Source organism: Nelumbo lutea, chromosome 2 (assembly GCF_056320005.1).
Source record: "Nelumbo lutea isolate HS-2025 chromosome 2, American lotus-T2T, whole genome shotgun sequence".
NCBI lineage: Eukaryota > Viridiplantae > Streptophyta > Magnoliopsida > Proteales > Nelumbonaceae > Nelumbo > Nelumbo lutea.
In genome coordinates, this window is record NC_142685.1 from 8,910,054 (window position 1) to 8,926,899 (window position 16,846).

General features: G+C 38.6%; 1 protein-coding gene across 1 annotated transcript; it reads right to left on the reverse strand.

Annotated features, from left to right (window-relative positions):
* Positions 1-6,306: 6,306 nt before the first annotated feature.
* LOC148868432 (Ribophorin I) lies at positions 6,307-16,846 on the reverse strand. The gene is made up of 8 exons (XM_088972692.1): positions 16,556-16,846; positions 15,485-15,529; positions 14,572-15,203; positions 13,674-13,821; positions 8,170-8,349; positions 7,950-8,018; positions 7,615-7,704; positions 6,307-6,620 (listed from the first exon to the last, which is right to left on the reverse strand). The coding sequence occupies exons 1-8, from the start codon at positions 16,670-16,672 to the stop codon at positions 6,495-6,497; spliced, it is 1,407 nt and encodes a 468-aa protein (XP_088828818.1). The 5' UTR covers positions 16,673-16,846; the 3' UTR covers positions 6,307-6,494.

The following is a 16,846-nucleotide window of genomic DNA, read 5'->3' on the forward strand; positions in this document are numbered from 1 at the left end:
CAGTGGGAAGCATTGGTTCTTTAGCAAAAGGTTAGGGTATAAAGTGAATAATGGTGTCTAATCATAGTAAAAGGGAATTTATATATGGCTATTTTGGCCATTTCAAAATTATGCTTCTGTCGCCTATTCAAAACTTAAAGGGTATTTATTTCCTTTCACATGCCATTTGCCATTCGAAAGCATAAAATTATGCTTCTCTAGCCCCGAACTACTAAATGCTAATTTGCAATTTCCCCTTAGCCAATGTGCAATTGTCTACTTTTACTTTTACTTGAGAATGGATGCTGGCAATTGAAGTCTCGAAAGCATAAAATTAGGGTGGATTTGCCAAGATGACAAGATAGAGTTGGAGACACCAGGACGCTAGACACAACTTACAAGTTGATTGGAGCTATTGCATCAATATTCAAGTGGCATTTTGGAGTTTGAACATTTAGGAGGTTTAAGAATTTAGGATGGCCAAATGAATTGTTTGGTTGTAAAACACAATTACACAACATTAACATGGGTGTTCAGCTAGTCACTTGTAGAGAAGCAGTGTATTATGCACGTGTAGAAGAAAATGGCAAATATATAAGTTAACATTATATAATCAGATTTACTTTTGTGACCTGCACTAAAACGAAGTAAATATCTACTTTATATAGTATATATTCATCCTATTTAGGGGTATTTGAAATTGAACCGACTTCTTTGTTTTTGAAAAATGTCAAACTGGATTAATCGACCAATCACTCCATCGGTTAATCAATTAATCAGTTTTGTTGCTTAACCATTAATTTCACAGTTTTTAGTTTGGTTTCTCAATTTTTTGGTTTTTCATGAGCATCCCTAGTCCCATCTTACTCTTGGATTTAGTACTAGACCCAACTTCCCAAGTGCACAACCCAGTAAGTGTGGACACTGGAGTAGAGGTGATCATTATGGGCCTAACTTGGCACTAGGGCTGCACCTTGGGCTGAGTTAGTCCAAACCCAACCTGAAAAATTAGGTTTCGGTTAGTTGGATTGAAGTTCGGGTTGGGGTTAGATTAAAAAGTATGAATTCAACTTTACTTTGGCTTAGGTCAGAAGTTAGACCTTAACCAACATGAACCCAACTTAATTTCATATTTGCATATATAAATATGTATTTATGTATGTTAAGTATTTATGTATATTATGTGTATTCATACATGTACGTATATGCAACATGATAACTGATGGTGTGCAATCCGATCACTCCTAGTTGGCACTTGTGCGGCTTCCAAAAAGTACCTGAGATGGAGAAGAAGAAGAACAAGAAGAATCCCCGGGGACTTGATCGGCGGGAACACTCCAACGCTTAAGTTAGTATTCTATAGAAGAAACAATGAGAGAAAGATGGCTAAGAGTGCAGATAGCGCAAGATGATATTAGAGAAATGAGAGAGCTAGAGAGCAGGGGTTACCTCCATTTTTCATCCTTGTTATCGTTGGGGGTCGGAGTCCTTATATAGTGGTGTCCTGTCAAATTAGGCGTAACAACCTCTGTCTCTCTACCGTAGCCGTTACTACTAGAGATGAGGTGACGGGTGCAGGCGGCTGTTGTAGAGTACGGCTCTGTCAAGTAGGGGACAGCTCTCAGGGCTGGCAGGCACGCCGCCGCCTGACAAGAGACGTGGGCACAGGTCTCCGGATCTGTCAGGTACGGTTGTCAAGTAGGAGATCTTCTTGTGATATGCCAAACTGCCCCTAAGTGGTGAGCTACCTATGTCGAGTTGCTTGTAAGTGCCGAGCTCTTCGTAAGACGCCAGGCTGCTTGTGGAGTGGCGAACTGCCTATGCCGAGCTGTCCCTAAGTGGTGAGATCTTCGTAAGACGCCAGGCTGCCTGTAAGTGCCGAGCTGCCCCTAAGTGGCGAGCTCTTCGTAAGACGCCAGGCTGCCTGTAAGTGCCGAGCTGCCCCTAAGTGGCAAGCTCTTCGTAAGACGCCAGGCTGCCTGTAAGTGCCGAGCTGCCCCTAAGTGGCGAGCTCTTCGTAAGATGCCAGGCTGCCTGTAAGTGCCGAGCTGCTCCTAAGTGGCGAGCTCTTCGTAAGACGCCAGACTGCCTGTAAGTGCCGAGCTGCTCCTAAGTGGCGAGCTCTTCGTAAGACGCCAGGCTGCCTGTAAGTGCCGAGCTGCTCCTAAGTGGCGAGCTCTTCGTAAGACGCCAGACTGCTTGTAAGTGCCGAACTGCCCCTAAGTGGCAAGCTACCTAGTTGTCAAGAGGCTGCACTTAGTTGGCATGAGGTGTTAGGTGTCATATTTTCATTGGAGGGTCAAATCCGCCCTCATCATTTGCCCCCGCTTCCGAGCTGAGAGTAACTCAACGAAGGGAGTAGATTTCTTCTTTTGGCCCGTAAGTCGACGACCTAGTAAGTGTTGATCCAATTTCTTAGGCTTTGGGAGCTGCCTGCAAGTGGCGAGTTGCTTATAAGGTGAGGAGGTCTCTGTCAATTCAGTAGTGTAGCCCTTAGGCTCTAGGGGCAATAAATTTTGGAGGGGGTGAAGAAAGTTGATCAACTTTCTCGTGTTCGCTTTTTTGTAAGTGGGGGTTCTAAGATAAACCAATTCTCCTTTTGAGTAAGTTTTTTGGAAACTTATTTAGGGAAGTTGGCCAAACCATGTGGGACTAAATTGCTTCTGCAAGCACATAAAAATTAGGGGTCTTTAAAAAAATATCTCTTTTACTCAATTAGAATTTCAACATGGGTAAATAAATGTATTATTTGGATAATACTTTCCCAAATAAATGCATTTACCCAAATAACTTACTCCCAAATGAACAAGGTCTTAAAGTTAGGAAATAACTACAAAAAAGGAAGTAGAAAAGTCAGGCAAACCCAAACTCGACCTGAACCCAACCTGAAGTAGGGTTGGGGGTTCAACAACTTAGGTTGGGTTAAGGTGGCCTCAATCCAACCTAATGGGTGAGCATTTGGTTTATTCGGTTAAAAACCAATTGAATAATCTAAAATTTAAAAAAACTGAACTAAAAAATAAAAACAAAGTGAAATTGAAATATAGAAAAACCGAAATAACCGAAACTGAGATTTTTTGTTTGGTTTTTGACAAGGTTCAAAGTATCGACATGTATTGGCCCGTATCAATCGATACATATCGTATAGGGAGCACCCCAATACGCCCCTACAGAGGGTGTATCGGGGTTTTGATCGGTTCAAGGGGTGGAGGAGCCTTAAACCGACCCCCCCTGAACCAGTTTTGAAAAAAAATATAAAAAAAAAATTAAAAATGGACCAATATTGCCCGATATACCCCTATCGACGTATTGAGCATATCGATATTTAGAAACTTGGTTTTCGATTATTTCGGTTAAAACTGAATTTTAATAATATATACTTTATTATATATATTATAACATATATTATATATTATAAAATCAAATTTTATTATATTATATATTAATATATAAATATATAATACATTATATGCTATATGTTAGATATTATACACTACATATTATATATTACAACACGTGTGTGTTGTGTAATATATTATGCCTCTGGCCGAACTAGAAATGATGACCCCTATAGTTGGAGTTGTGGACATATGCAGACTTTCGGTGTAAGTTGGTGGTTAGTAAGGAAAGAGCAAGGTGGCAATCGGCTGGTTGGTAAGGTCTCTTATTAATTGTAATGGAGAGTTGGGATCAATCTTATGTTGGAGAGGAGGTTATGAATTTGGGGGATGGGCTACCCCGTTAGGGGCCAAATTCGTATATGATACAAGTGTTCAGATACTTGAAGTGTTCTTTTTCTTTAAGCCAAGATTAGCGAATTCATTAAGGAGAACTCTGAAGCTCTCCACATTGATCGTCGGCCATGTCCTAGGCCAAGGCTTCATTTGATATCCTGATATCCATCTCGTACTGGTATCAAATGCAATGTTGATGGAGCATGTTCGGGTAACCCAGGGCCCTCCAGAGGTGGAGGTATTATAAGAAATGAGCAAGGAAGTTTATGTTTACCTTCTCCCATTGGTATGACCAGGGAACCAATATTACGGCTGAATTTAGAACCATCGTATCTGCAACCACTTTTTGCAAAGCGTTGGGGGCTACATCGAGTCACTGTTGAGAGTGATTTGCTCTTCATGATTGATATTCTTAATCAAAGAGTTCATCCCCTTTGGACGATCCTAAGCTGGCTTGATTCTCTTTATGAGCTGATGAAAGATATCTCTTTTGAGTTTATTCACACTCTTCGGCAAGGAACTCACGTAGCTGATGCCTTATCAAAGCATGCGATCCAAAGTGGAACCTCTACCGTTTTTGACCATTTGTCTAATCTGCCATGCAACTGCTTCAACCTTTACTTCAATGATTTATTGTACATCATCATATCAGGATTAATTAGTTTTTTCTTTGTGATTTTTTGGGTGGAGAGGATAGGCGTGTGCTACATTGTATGGGTTTTTGGGGCAAGGCGGGATAAGTCCTCTCCTTTTTTTTTTTCCTTTTTATCATGGTATTGTTAATAGATTTTAGGTGACCGCCCCTCCACCTGGAGTAAACTTTAGGGTTAAAAAAAATTAAGGAGAATTCAGAGAAACATCAGAAGCAATACAGTCTAAGAAAATCAGGACACACAGAGACCATGAGCGGACCCCTTTGTGCTCTTAAACCAAATTTGGCAAGGAGATGCCCAACATTATTGGCATTCCTTGGGATGTAATTCACCGAGACCCGGGCGAAAAGTGAAGCATAACTCTGCAGTCTGCAATCATATGCTGATCATATGTTGAATTTGCCACGGAGGAGATATGGAATTCTTCAACAGAGCCTAGATAATGATCCTAGTGTCACCCTCAATAATAACTGATGAGATCCCCAGTTCTAAGCAGAATTTTAAGCCTTCCAGAAGACTTCTGGCTTCTGATTCCACAGCTGACATCGGAGGGAAACCAATAGCTCGAGCATAGTAGAATCAGTTCCGAATTATTAGACCAGCACCAGAATTCTGGAAATTTGCAGCGCCATCAAAATTGAGCTTTAGGCTCAGTTTGGAAGGAGTATAAAATAATATAAAATACAAGGTTTTGCATTCTACATATTTGTATTTGTACTCCTTCCAAATGGAGCCTTAGGAAACCTTCAAGGGGCCTAGTCCAGTGCAAAGGTAGGATGTTACTGTGATTAATCGGAGCTTGCTCCCATTAAAGGCAGCAAAACTCTGCAATTTGAGCTTCTGCATTAGATACCGCGCTGGAAATCTCCAAGTGACAGTTCCCAAGAGAGACCTTGCACCTATCTTTCCACATATGCCAGAGAAACACTGCTCCCTTAGCAAAAGTAGAAGCAGAGGATGGAGAGAAGACATCATCCTGCTTAGCCCAGTCTCCAAGCCAATGCGCAAGGGAGAAACTTGAAGTGTTCTTGGGTTCGATCCTCTCAGCCATTCTATATAGTGCCAAATAGAAATGGTTCAGAGAACCACTCTTACGACTCTGAGAATAACATTAGCTATTCTATAGTGCCAATGAAACAAGCATTATAACAAATAGAACATAGATAGTAGCATTAGCAATTTAGCATATCTCTGTATCACCAACTTGTAGATCAGAAAATCCTTAGAAACAGTATGCCCCCTTTAACTTGTCGCAAGCTTAAAAGAATACAAAATTTTGAGTTTGCTATATGTTGACAATTGCAATTGCAACACTGACAAAGAAAAGGCATTTATTTAAAATCATGATTTAAAGGCTCAACATGAGAAGGTTAATGAAAATCACAAAAATTAGAATATCATTAGTGAAGGTTAGGTATCTCTGCAACTGCAGTGCATATCTGCCACCACTAACGACTAACCCCCGCCCATGGGTTGGAACTTGGAACCATGCGTGGTGCATCCAGCCACAATGGGGGTTAAAGCCGCATCACATGTACGGAAAAAAGACACATACCATGTTTTAAGCGTATTACCCTGATTTCGATAAAGGGGGTTGGGAATTTAGGATACTAATCTTTAACATTCCTCAGTAAAGATAGCCGTCAATCTCCACCAATCCGCGGAGAAACCAGAATCAATTTTATCAACTCCTGGCTGCAACTATATCATTGAACAAAATCCCAAAAATATGGAAATATCCAGAAATGCCCTGATGTTAGCTTACGGAAGTATTCTGTATTCTAGCTCTGTGAGTCTTATCCTCATAGAAAAACAGATAAATATGGCGAATCTTTCCAGAAGCTTCATATGAAGAGGAGAAAGGGAAAAAGGGAAGTCACAGTCTACCATTAGGATTATCGCATACATTTGCATTAGGATTATTCACAACAAAGCGGGCGTTTGGAGGTGAGGAGAACACCTCAAATGCTTTCATTAGCATCTCTATAATTAGTCAACTATTCATGTAATGATGTAATCATCTCTAAGAAAAGTTGAAACCATTTCAGAACACATCTTGTCCAAATGCTCCATAAATATTTCCAACAGGTCAAAAAAGCACCCTCAATCTTCTAAATGATGTTTGATGTTATCCCTTGCGGATGGAGAAATCAATATGTAGGTAAGCTACACAAGCCATGAAAAATAGAAAAAATGCTAATGCCAACATCAGTGGCTCTGCAAGCATGCTAATTGGGTTGAACTTGTAATAAACCTGCAAAATGAAAACACAAAATAGGAAGAATCATAACTGTAACTAATCCAAAAAAGGCGATAACAGCCACAATTGTAGCATTGTAGGACAAGGTAGAGATGTGGGTGGAAGCACTGAAGAGAATTGAGAGCCTATGATCTAACAGAACATATGGTCCCACATGGCAAGGAATAGCAGAGCAAGATTCATGTAGCCAACCGTGAAAATTTGGGAATATTGGGTTGAGCCTAACCAACCCTGTGTTAATTTGTGACCTAGGATAACATTTAGATGACAAACTGCACCTAGCCGGACCAAATGACCAATATGTTCATAAGGTAATATATGCTTTATATAGGCCCTAAATACATTCAATATAGCTAGGAGTCTAGGACCAATGGACCACAGAACAGAGGAACCAATATACAAAGAATTGAGTGTGTGATACAATAAACCAATTAATAAGAAATTGAATTTTGGTAGTTTATAGATTGAATACCATTTAAACCTGCAAACATGGCATTGAAAATGTAGGAATATAACACTTTTAAAACTGACTCTTGCACGCCAATAGCTTAAATATCAGTACCAATTACAGGATCAAAGACAATAGCCTATCTCTATCTTTCTTACAAAAATTTGCATGGAAGGAGAAAAGCATTAACATCACACAATTAAGAGAAGTTGCTAGATTGCTTGGTTCATTGTGATGGCATGTGAATAGATAGATCTGGCTTATAATCTTCTCCAGACGCAAGAACTCATTTTTATTCTCATATTAATTGCTAACTGAAGAGAACCAACTTGGATTTTTGTTGCCAAGTTTGGTTTCCGAATATCAAAAACCAAATTTCAAGGACTTGGGATCGAATCCCACCTGCACCTGGGTTGGGGGATGGGCTACCCCCCCCCCCCCCCCCGGTTATGTACTCCTTCAAAAGAAAAAAAAAAAAAAAAAACCAATTTCCAAGTCCAAGTTCTTAAAGACAGCCCAATTTAATAGGTTAAAAATCACCTGGAAATAAGAAGTATGCTCAGGAACTACATTTTCCTTTTCAAGAACCACCACTGTCCTCCCAACAACATCAAGATATGAGTACTTTCTCTGCAACAACTCCACATGCAATCAAGTTAAGTGTCATGGCAACAGAAATTTTGGATTCTGTTAAACATAAATAATTAAACTACTTTATTTAATGAATTTAATCCATTTTATGAAATCAAGTGATGGTTGATTTGCAAAAAACAATTCCAATGAAAAAGAACATTAAATGCCTTGCAACAGTGGTATATTAACACTAATAAACAATGAGAGAGAGAGAGAGAGAGAGAGAGATCAGAAGGAAGTACCTCTATATATTGGTCCACTGGGAAAGGGACCATGGCAGATGGATCTTTGGATCCTTCTGGTAGCACAACCTGAAATATAACACAACCCATGCTCAAGTCAAATGAGTAACATGAAACAATTTGTATGCATGCATGCATACATTTAGGAAACTGAAAGATTAAACAAGCAACGAATTTGGGTTAATAAAATTAAAGTCAAAACTCAATATAGAGGACTTACTTTTAAAATCAACTTGTTGACCACTGTACCAGCAACAGGACATCCAAAACTGAAGTTAAGGTAGCGTCTGCCATCAGATGACTCAAAGAGGAAGTCTTGCAATGGTAGCCCATATCCAATGACAAAAGTGGCTTTCCAACCCCCAAACAAAGGATAGCGAGGTTCTATTTCAAGTTCTGACTGTGGAGAGAAGAAGCTTCAATTCAGACTAAAAGATAAAGGAAAAATTTTTTGCAACATAATTATTAGATCTGCATTATGAAATATATATTGGTAAGCATTTTTTCCATTTTTTACGCTAACACTACCAATGTTTTTTATCAGTACTATTCTCAATGCGGTCATAATAACAAAATATACTTCTACGGTTGGAGGCTTTGCAACTGAATCAAAGGGATCTGGTTCTAGTTACCAAAGCAAACCTCTCATCCACATGGTTTCTGAGATCAACCAATTTAATTGCTGGCAACCTAGATATAGAAGGGTGATGATTGATGAATAGGTGTGAGCAAATGGGTACTTTTTACCCAGAACCGAATGGAAGTATGGAACCGACCTTGAACCAGCCTTGAACTGACCCTACCCAATTTGTTATAAGGTAAGGTCTGGTTCCAAATTCCGCAACCTACCCATTCACAGGGTAGGTTCCATCTCCCTCTCATTCTGCAACCAGCATCACCACCTCTAACAACAGCTGTAGCTGATCTAACCCCATTAGAATTAACAGCTATATCCTGGCTTATTGAAGAGACTCTCCTAACCCAAGAAAAGACATCTGTAATAAGAGAAAAACAAGAGAGGGAAGAAAAGAGAGGAGAAAATGTTCAATCTGCTCAACAAGAGAGAAAAGATAGCTATATATATATATATATTTGATGAACAAATGGTATTTTATTAAATATAGAAATAGTACAAGCATTAAGCACCTTAAGAGGAGGCACGAGGTGCTACCTCCCCTTAAAGGTGGTTCCAAACCCAACTCTTTTCAGATTGCAGTTACAAATTAGTCAAAAACAGAGAATCCTTTGAAGCCCCTTGTTTAGCTAAAGAATTTGCCAAAGCATCTGCCGATCTACTAACCCACTGAAAGCTAACTGACATGGTTCTCGTAAGCCATTTGACTTTTTTGATGATGTCCCTATATCCCCAAACAACAGTTTCTAGGTCCGACATCCATCCCACTATCACCTTAGAGTCTCCTTCAACTATCAAATTAGTCACTCCAAGTTGGTTGGAAATTCGTAGCCCTTGTACCATAGCTAATATCTCAGCCCTTGTAGAGTCTCCATAACCCGCTGGACTTGAGAATAAGGACAGAATGTTACCATCCTTATTCCTCAAGATCCCTCCTATACCCAAAGGTCCCGGTTTGCCTTGATTGCTCCCATCAAAGTTCAACTTTACAACTCCTTCCGGAGGGGGTAACCAACTTGCTTGTGTTCTATTTTTCTTGGATGATGTGGAGGCCACTACTGCCCAACTCCTTTGAAAGTCATCACTAGAGTAATCCGCAAAGAGATCAGTAGTTTTTAGCCAAAGGATTTCCCTTGTCAATATACAATCCTTTATTTCAGCAATGCTTCTCTCCTTCTCCTAGAAAATTCTGGTATTTCTTTCCTCCCAAATGGTCCATAAGAGGGCTGCCCTAATACATTTCCACATTACTTTCCCTCTCTTTGTTGGCCAACCAAAAAACGACGGATCAAAAAGCAGATTTACTTCAGGAGGCAGGTTCCACCTATACCCAAAGAGCATAAAAACCCAATTCCAAATATTTACTGTAAAAGAGCAAGAAATGAGTAGTCGATAACAATCCTCATTCTGCACTTCACATAAAATGCACCAATTGGGGGACAAACATGCATAAGGTCTCTTTTTTTGTACATTGTCCACAGTATTAAGTTTATCATACTACACTTCCCAACAAAAACCAACAATTTTAGGTGGAATTGGCCTTGACTAGACTTCTTTAACTGGGAACAACAAAGGGGAAGGAGTAGAGCATAGAGACCTAAAGAAGGAAGAACAAGAGAAGGAGTCGCTCGAGGTCAAAGACCAAATTCTTCTATCTGGTTTAGGAGGGTCCAAACAAACAGAATCAAGTAAAAGTAAGAGCTCAGAGGCAGAAACTGATTCCTCATCCCTCAACCCTCTACGGAACCCATAATCCCAATTAAGAGACAATGGGAGAATGGGGGGAGAAAGAAACCTCGAAACAGGCTCCTTTTTATAGAGGGAAACAGAAAAAAGGGAGGGATATAGGCCTTTTAATGGTTGGTTGCACCCAAACATCTTCCCAAAAAAAGCATAGAATTACCATTGCAGACATCATACCTTACGGACTTGAGAAATTTTGGGAGGACGCCAAAAATCGCCTTCCAATGTGTAGGGAGTGTGGCCAGTTGAGATGCCCCAGCATCCCAACCAGATTTAGAACAACCATGGACACTAGCCACCACCTCATGCCACAATCTCTCTCTTTCTAGAGGCCACCTCCATAACCACTTGCCCAAAAGAGCTTCATTCTTATTTACTAGGTTCCCTAACCCTAAGCCCCCTTGTTCCTTGCTTCGACTCACCACCTCCCATCTAATCAAATGATCATTTTTCTCTGCACCTGGCTCCCACAAAAAATCCCTCATCAGCTTTTCTATCTTCTTGGCTTCCCTAACAAGTATCTTAAAAATAGACAAAAAGTAGATGGGTAAGTTTGCGAGTGTGGCCCTAATCAAAGTTAATCTATCCCCTAGAGAGAATATAGTTCTTTTTCCAGGTCACTGGCCTTTTTTCAAACTTCTCTACCACTGGGATTCAAAACCTACTTTCCTTTGGATTTGCACCTAGGGGAAGTCCTAAATAGGTCAAGGGCCAAGCAAAAATAGGGCATTCTAAGCAGGCAACAATGGACTCCAACTCCCTTCCCTCCACATTTAGCCCCACCATACAGCTTTTCTCAAGATTTATTTTCAGGTTTGAGACATTCTCAAAGAGGGTTATTAGATTTCTCAGATTCCTTGCCCTCAACAAATCACATCCCTCGCAAAAGGTTATGATATCATCTGCAAACTGAAGATGAGTAACCGAAACTTGATTTCTTCCTATCTCCATCCTCTTATTAATCCAACCATGTCTACTTTTGACAAAAGTATACTAAAAACATCAACAGCCAATGTGAAAAGGAAAGAGAACAACGGATCACCTTGTCTCAAGCCCCTACATGCTGGGAAAAAGTCTTTTACTATTCCATTTACTAAAACTGAGTAATGGCAAGACGTTAGACAACCACCTATCCACTTGCACCATCTATCCCCAAAACCACACTTTCTGAGCACCTCTAGCAGAAAACTCAAGTCCACTAAATCATAGGCCTTTTCAAGATCCAATTTGCAAACAAAACCTTGCCTACCCAATCTTCTCATCTCTTCCACACTTTCATTTGCTATTAAGATTTGGTCAACTGTTTGCCTACCATGAACAAAAGCACCTTGAGCTTGACTTATTATGGGGGGAAGAGCCTTTTTGATCCTCAAAGATAAGACCTTTTCCAGTATCTTATAGATGCTTGTTACCAAGCTGATTGGCCTAAAGTCTTTGGGATGTTTGGCCTCTTTCTTCTTAGGGACCAGGGCTAAGAAAGTGGCATTTAGTCCATGGCTAATGATAGATTGTTCCTCAAATTCTTTGAAAACTTCTAACAAGTCTCCTTTAACTATGTTTCAATAGTCTTGAAAGAAAGCCATAGTAAAGCCATCTGGCCCTGGTGCCTTAGATCTATCCATTGAAAAAATTGCTTGTTGGATTTCCTCCTCAAAACTCCTTTTCAACCACAATTTCACCTCTTCAGACAATGTAGACCAATCCAACCCAGCCAACTCCACTCGACTAGCTAGAGGTTTCCTTAATATAGATTTGAAGTGCGTTACAAAACAATTGGTTATTTCCTCTTGAGAGTCCAACTCCACACCATCCACTTCAAGTTTAGTCACCAAGTTTTTCCTTCTTCCATTGGTCATCTCATGAAAAAATTTGGTATTCCTGTCACCTTCCTTTATCCATTTATGCCTAGATTTCTGCCTCCAAGATATCTCTTCTCGCAAAAGAACCTCCTCTAATCCCTTTTTCAACCTCCACCTTAATTCTCTTTCCTGAGTATTCATGGTTCGTTGAGATTCCTTCTCATCCAGGTCCTCTAAAAATAACTGACTAGAATGCCCTTATAATAAAAGACAAAAAGTCTAAACTACCCTACTGCCCCAAGTGACTATCTAAACCTCTATTATAAACTCTAACAGCTCCCAAACAGCCTAGGTTGTTTTTCTGAGACAACCAAAGTTGTCCCCCAAAGGTGGGGTGTCCATGCAACATTGTTTAGGCTTTTTTTTTTTGAATTTAATTTAATTTATTGGGATGCTATGATCTACATAAGCATCTATCTAAGCCTTTTGTTAACAATTTTCTAAGGAAATTAAGAATTAATTACTTTTGTCCAAGACCCCATGTTTGTCACATGGTTTAAAATGTCCCTAATTTCCTTAATACTTCCACAACATATTTCCATTTCCATGGGTAGCGACACGAAATTTTACTGGAATTGACATATTCCCCAATGAACACTACCAACACTATGTGGAGTACACGAGATAGCTTCGACAACATATTTCCATCTCTATTTCCATGGGTAGCAACATGAAATTTTACTAGAATTGATAGATACCCCAATGAACACTACCAGCAGTATGCAACGTAGAAGAGATAGTATTATAACATAAGTTGGGGACAATATTATATATATGTGGAGTAATAATGTTAATGTCCGCCTAACTTACATGATTGCCACTTTGAGCTAGCTCAATATTCATTTTAAACATGAAACATTAAGTTAAATATTAGTTTTTGTTTGTGTGGTAGAGAACCATTTACATTTTCTATGAGTTCAAAGTTTGCTTTAACTCATAGAATACATTCTTTTATCTATAACCTTAGGTTTATTAGCTTTGTTTAATGATTTGGAACAAGATGATAATTTATAAAGATGTGCCTATGCTTCTTTTATCATTTTATAAAATATCATTCTATATTTTTTCCACCATGCCTATAATTTTTACCCTAGTTCCATATGACATTTCTGACATGTTTCCTATGTTTGGATAACCGACATTTCCACGAACACCAGCATTTTAAATCTTTTTTTGTCAAGGTTTAGGATACTGTCTTCAACCCTAAGAAAAGAGTGGATGATTAAGTTTTGATATTCATAGTTATTTTATCAAAATAGAATGATATTTTCTTGGAGACAATAATGGTGGCAATATGGCATCATCCTTGTAATTTAAGTTGTTAAGTTCTTAGTTATTTATTTGCAGGAAAGATCAGAAACGCATAAAGCAAAAACCAAGATGAAGGTCCTTGATTCCTTATCAATATTCTGTTGTATCAACCCTTGAACCACAATGGTTTGTTTGAATTTCTTTGGAGGAAGACAATGAATGAGATGTTACATGTACCTTCTGAGAATCAGTACGTAGGTGTGAAGATGAGATATTCCCAATCTCATCTCGATAGTAAACAGAGTGCACCCGAGGGGGGAGTCTTACAAGGAGATCCTTAAATGAAGATACACCACTAATGGATGCTCTTGATTGATATTCGAGCCTGCCAGAATGAAGCTTCAGAAATTAGGATGCATATGGACCTAAATAACAAAATGAGAAAGCATACCACAATGTATGAATGAATGAGAATATCTCTAGAAAAGAAAAGAAAGACCTTTCATGGTTAAACCAAAGGTATAATTTCGACATCTTCCAAAGTTGTATTCTATGGTTGCAGTTGTGGGTTATGCAGTCACTCACTACATAGACTTTTGGGGGAAGATCCGTTATGCTTGAGACTCCCCTTGTACCATTTTAATGAATACTTTGCCTTTGTTAGAAAAACAATTTGAATATATGAACTATTTATTGTGGTTAACATAATAGTGGAAGACACTTAAGGTGGTTTTGGTGTTGCAAGCTTTTATATTTTTGCCATTTAGGTTCCTCTCTCCCCATGAGCTTATAACCCAATTAATCAAAACATATTGCATGGCAACATGCTTCTACTACTCAACTCGATAAAGTCTCATCCCAACTATATGGATTGAGCTACAAACATCAAAATAACCATGTTTCCAATACAAAACACCAAAATAATCATTATTACAGATATTTCATACCAGGAAGGAGATAATCTTTCATAGGATGAAAATAGTATCCCACTAGCTAACAGAATTTCTCATTAATATAGAAAATGTTGTCTATTCTTAAACAACTAGTGACACTAATCTTGGTAAAGAATCCAAACTTTTGCCAAATTTCTAAAATTCATAATATTGGACAGATACAAACAAAAAGGTAAACTGACCTTGAAAATATGCCCTTGTGCCGAGCACCAGCATTAACCAGCTCATAGTGTTCTGTAATCTGAAGGTTGCCCCAATGAGATACTTCCACTTCGCATACAAATTTCTCAATGACAGCAAAAGGATGGTTGTTCTCAAAATGAACTATAATTGGAGAAAAGGAATATGGCAGACGATCAGCATAAGGTCCATATTTTATTTCTTTACCGGAAAGTTTGGTGGGTTCTACCCTTGTATGAGACTCAATCCTGGTACTTGGTGTTTTAATATATGTTGTTTGTTCTTTAATTTGATAAGGTGACAATATTATTGCACTGTCATGGTAATACACATACTGAGATTCTGATTGGCTGATCTCTGCTGGGAAAGGTTCTAAAGAATGTGTTAATACAAGTAAAGCTTCTACTGTTACAGTTTCACCTTGCTTTAATGGATTGATCAAAGAGACAGAGAAGAACCGGGTTCCATTTGGTGCATCATCTAGCTCAACAGGGTTTACAGAAAGGGGTACATAAGTTTTCTTTTTCCGTTTCCCTACAGCTTCTACTGCTTTGACCAGTGCTAAATGGTTAACTTGAGTAGGTGGAAAGGCAAGAAGAAATTCTGAAGCAGGTGATGTTCCAGTATTTTCAACCTGAAAGAGATTCACCAAACATATAACTGAGGGGAGAGTAAAAACAGAAAATGCACAATTACATGTCTTATTAAAAGAATTCATCATCATCAAATGCTTTCCCAATTTATAAAGCAGCATAATTTTTTTTTCTTTTTCTCCAGGACCCCAAACAACTGAAAAGTAATTTTTTTCCCTTTCTAATCACCATTGCAAAACCATTCAGGTCCATGACAATTCAAAGGTAGATCTAATCAAATGAATTTACTTATTGTTCAATGAAAAAAGGTTGGGGGAAATACCTTCAAAGTCAAGTAAACCCTTATTATGTGAGAGGTCAAGTCAATCTGCATTTATTGCCAAAGAATTAGTGATGACTAATGAGATTTAAACCATTGGACAATGTTCAAGAGTAGCAAGGCCTTCATAACACAATCTAAGAAGTCAGAAATAAATGATTTTTTTTTCAAAATATATTAGACAGCTAAAGACCTGCATCAATAAATAAATGACATTCCATTGGTCTATAACTGGATATTACTGTACCACATTCAATCACCAAGGCATAGTCCACAAAGGCAGAGGTGATGGCTCTGCTTATGCAGTCAAGGATACCTTTAACATTATATCCATCTGCACTGACAATTTAAGGAGATACAGTGAATGATATCAAACGGAGCAGAAAGATTGCTAGAGGGTTCCACAGCTTGCATACTATAATGAAATTGGCTAGATTGGTTGTGGAACTCTTCTGTCCTTCTTTCTTTCTTTCTTGAACCGCAATTAACAGTTTAATTATTACTAGTCGGCAATGTTGGTTGAACCTTTTATTCCTCAGTGGTAATAATATTAGTGATTAAAAAGATTATTGTCAAAAAATTGTTAATTTTCTTTTGCATACAAATCATTGACTCCAGAAAACAAATTAAAATAAAACAAGGTGATTAAGCACGCATAGATTAAAATTCTCTTTCAACAATTAATAATCACATAAAGATAAGAAAGCACCCAAAATAACAAAATGTTAAAGGAAAAGAAAAAGAAAATCATTATTAATGCTACTGAATACACGCATCACTTTCGAAATTATCCGACGAAATCAGAAACTAACTACTGCCTTCATCAAATTTCCAGCACATAGTCTACACGTCACGAAGGAAAGATTCCAAAATCCAAACAACAACGAACTATAAACTTATGCAATCTGATTACTCGAGTGGACAATTGCATTCGAGTTTAATCAATAAGCATATTACCATCAAAGACCACAAATCAAAATCTCAATTACCGGCTTCTTTATATCATTACTCTGAACTTGCTAAGAAAAATAAGCGCTCATAAAGGAGATAAATTGAATCCACAAGGGAACTTACTCTTCGCTCGGCATTGGCGATCAGAAGCTCCTGCGAGTAAACAGGACTAGGGAATAATGTTACAAATGATACAAAGAAGAAAACTAGGGCAACTCGAACTGCGAGCAGAGCTCCCATGGCTGTTTCTTCTGTTACTGGTTTGACCTTGAAGACTTGCTTATAAACGAGAATAAATATGGGCCGGATTTTTTGTCGACTGGCGCCTGCCCGGTTGGTTCTATCGTACTATATCCCAGGGTTTGTTTTGGGCTTAGAACAACAGCCCACGGGCTGAAATTGGGCCTAGGGTAT

Bases quoted from the DNA above. Each gene is read 5' to 3' on its own strand.
- LOC148868432 (XM_088972692.1), bottom strand. From the start codon at position 16,672: ATGGGAGCTCTGCTCGCAGTTCGAGTTGCCCTAGTTTTCTTCTTTGTA. The intron at 15,204-15,484 runs GTATTTCCCCCA...AATCTCTTTCAG, and splicing joins GGGTTTACTTGACTTTGAAG to GTTGAAAATACTGGAACATC. The intron at 7,705-7,949 runs GTACTTCCTTCT...GAGTTGTTGCAG, and splicing joins CAGTGGACCAATATATAGAG to AGAAAGTACTCATATCTTGA.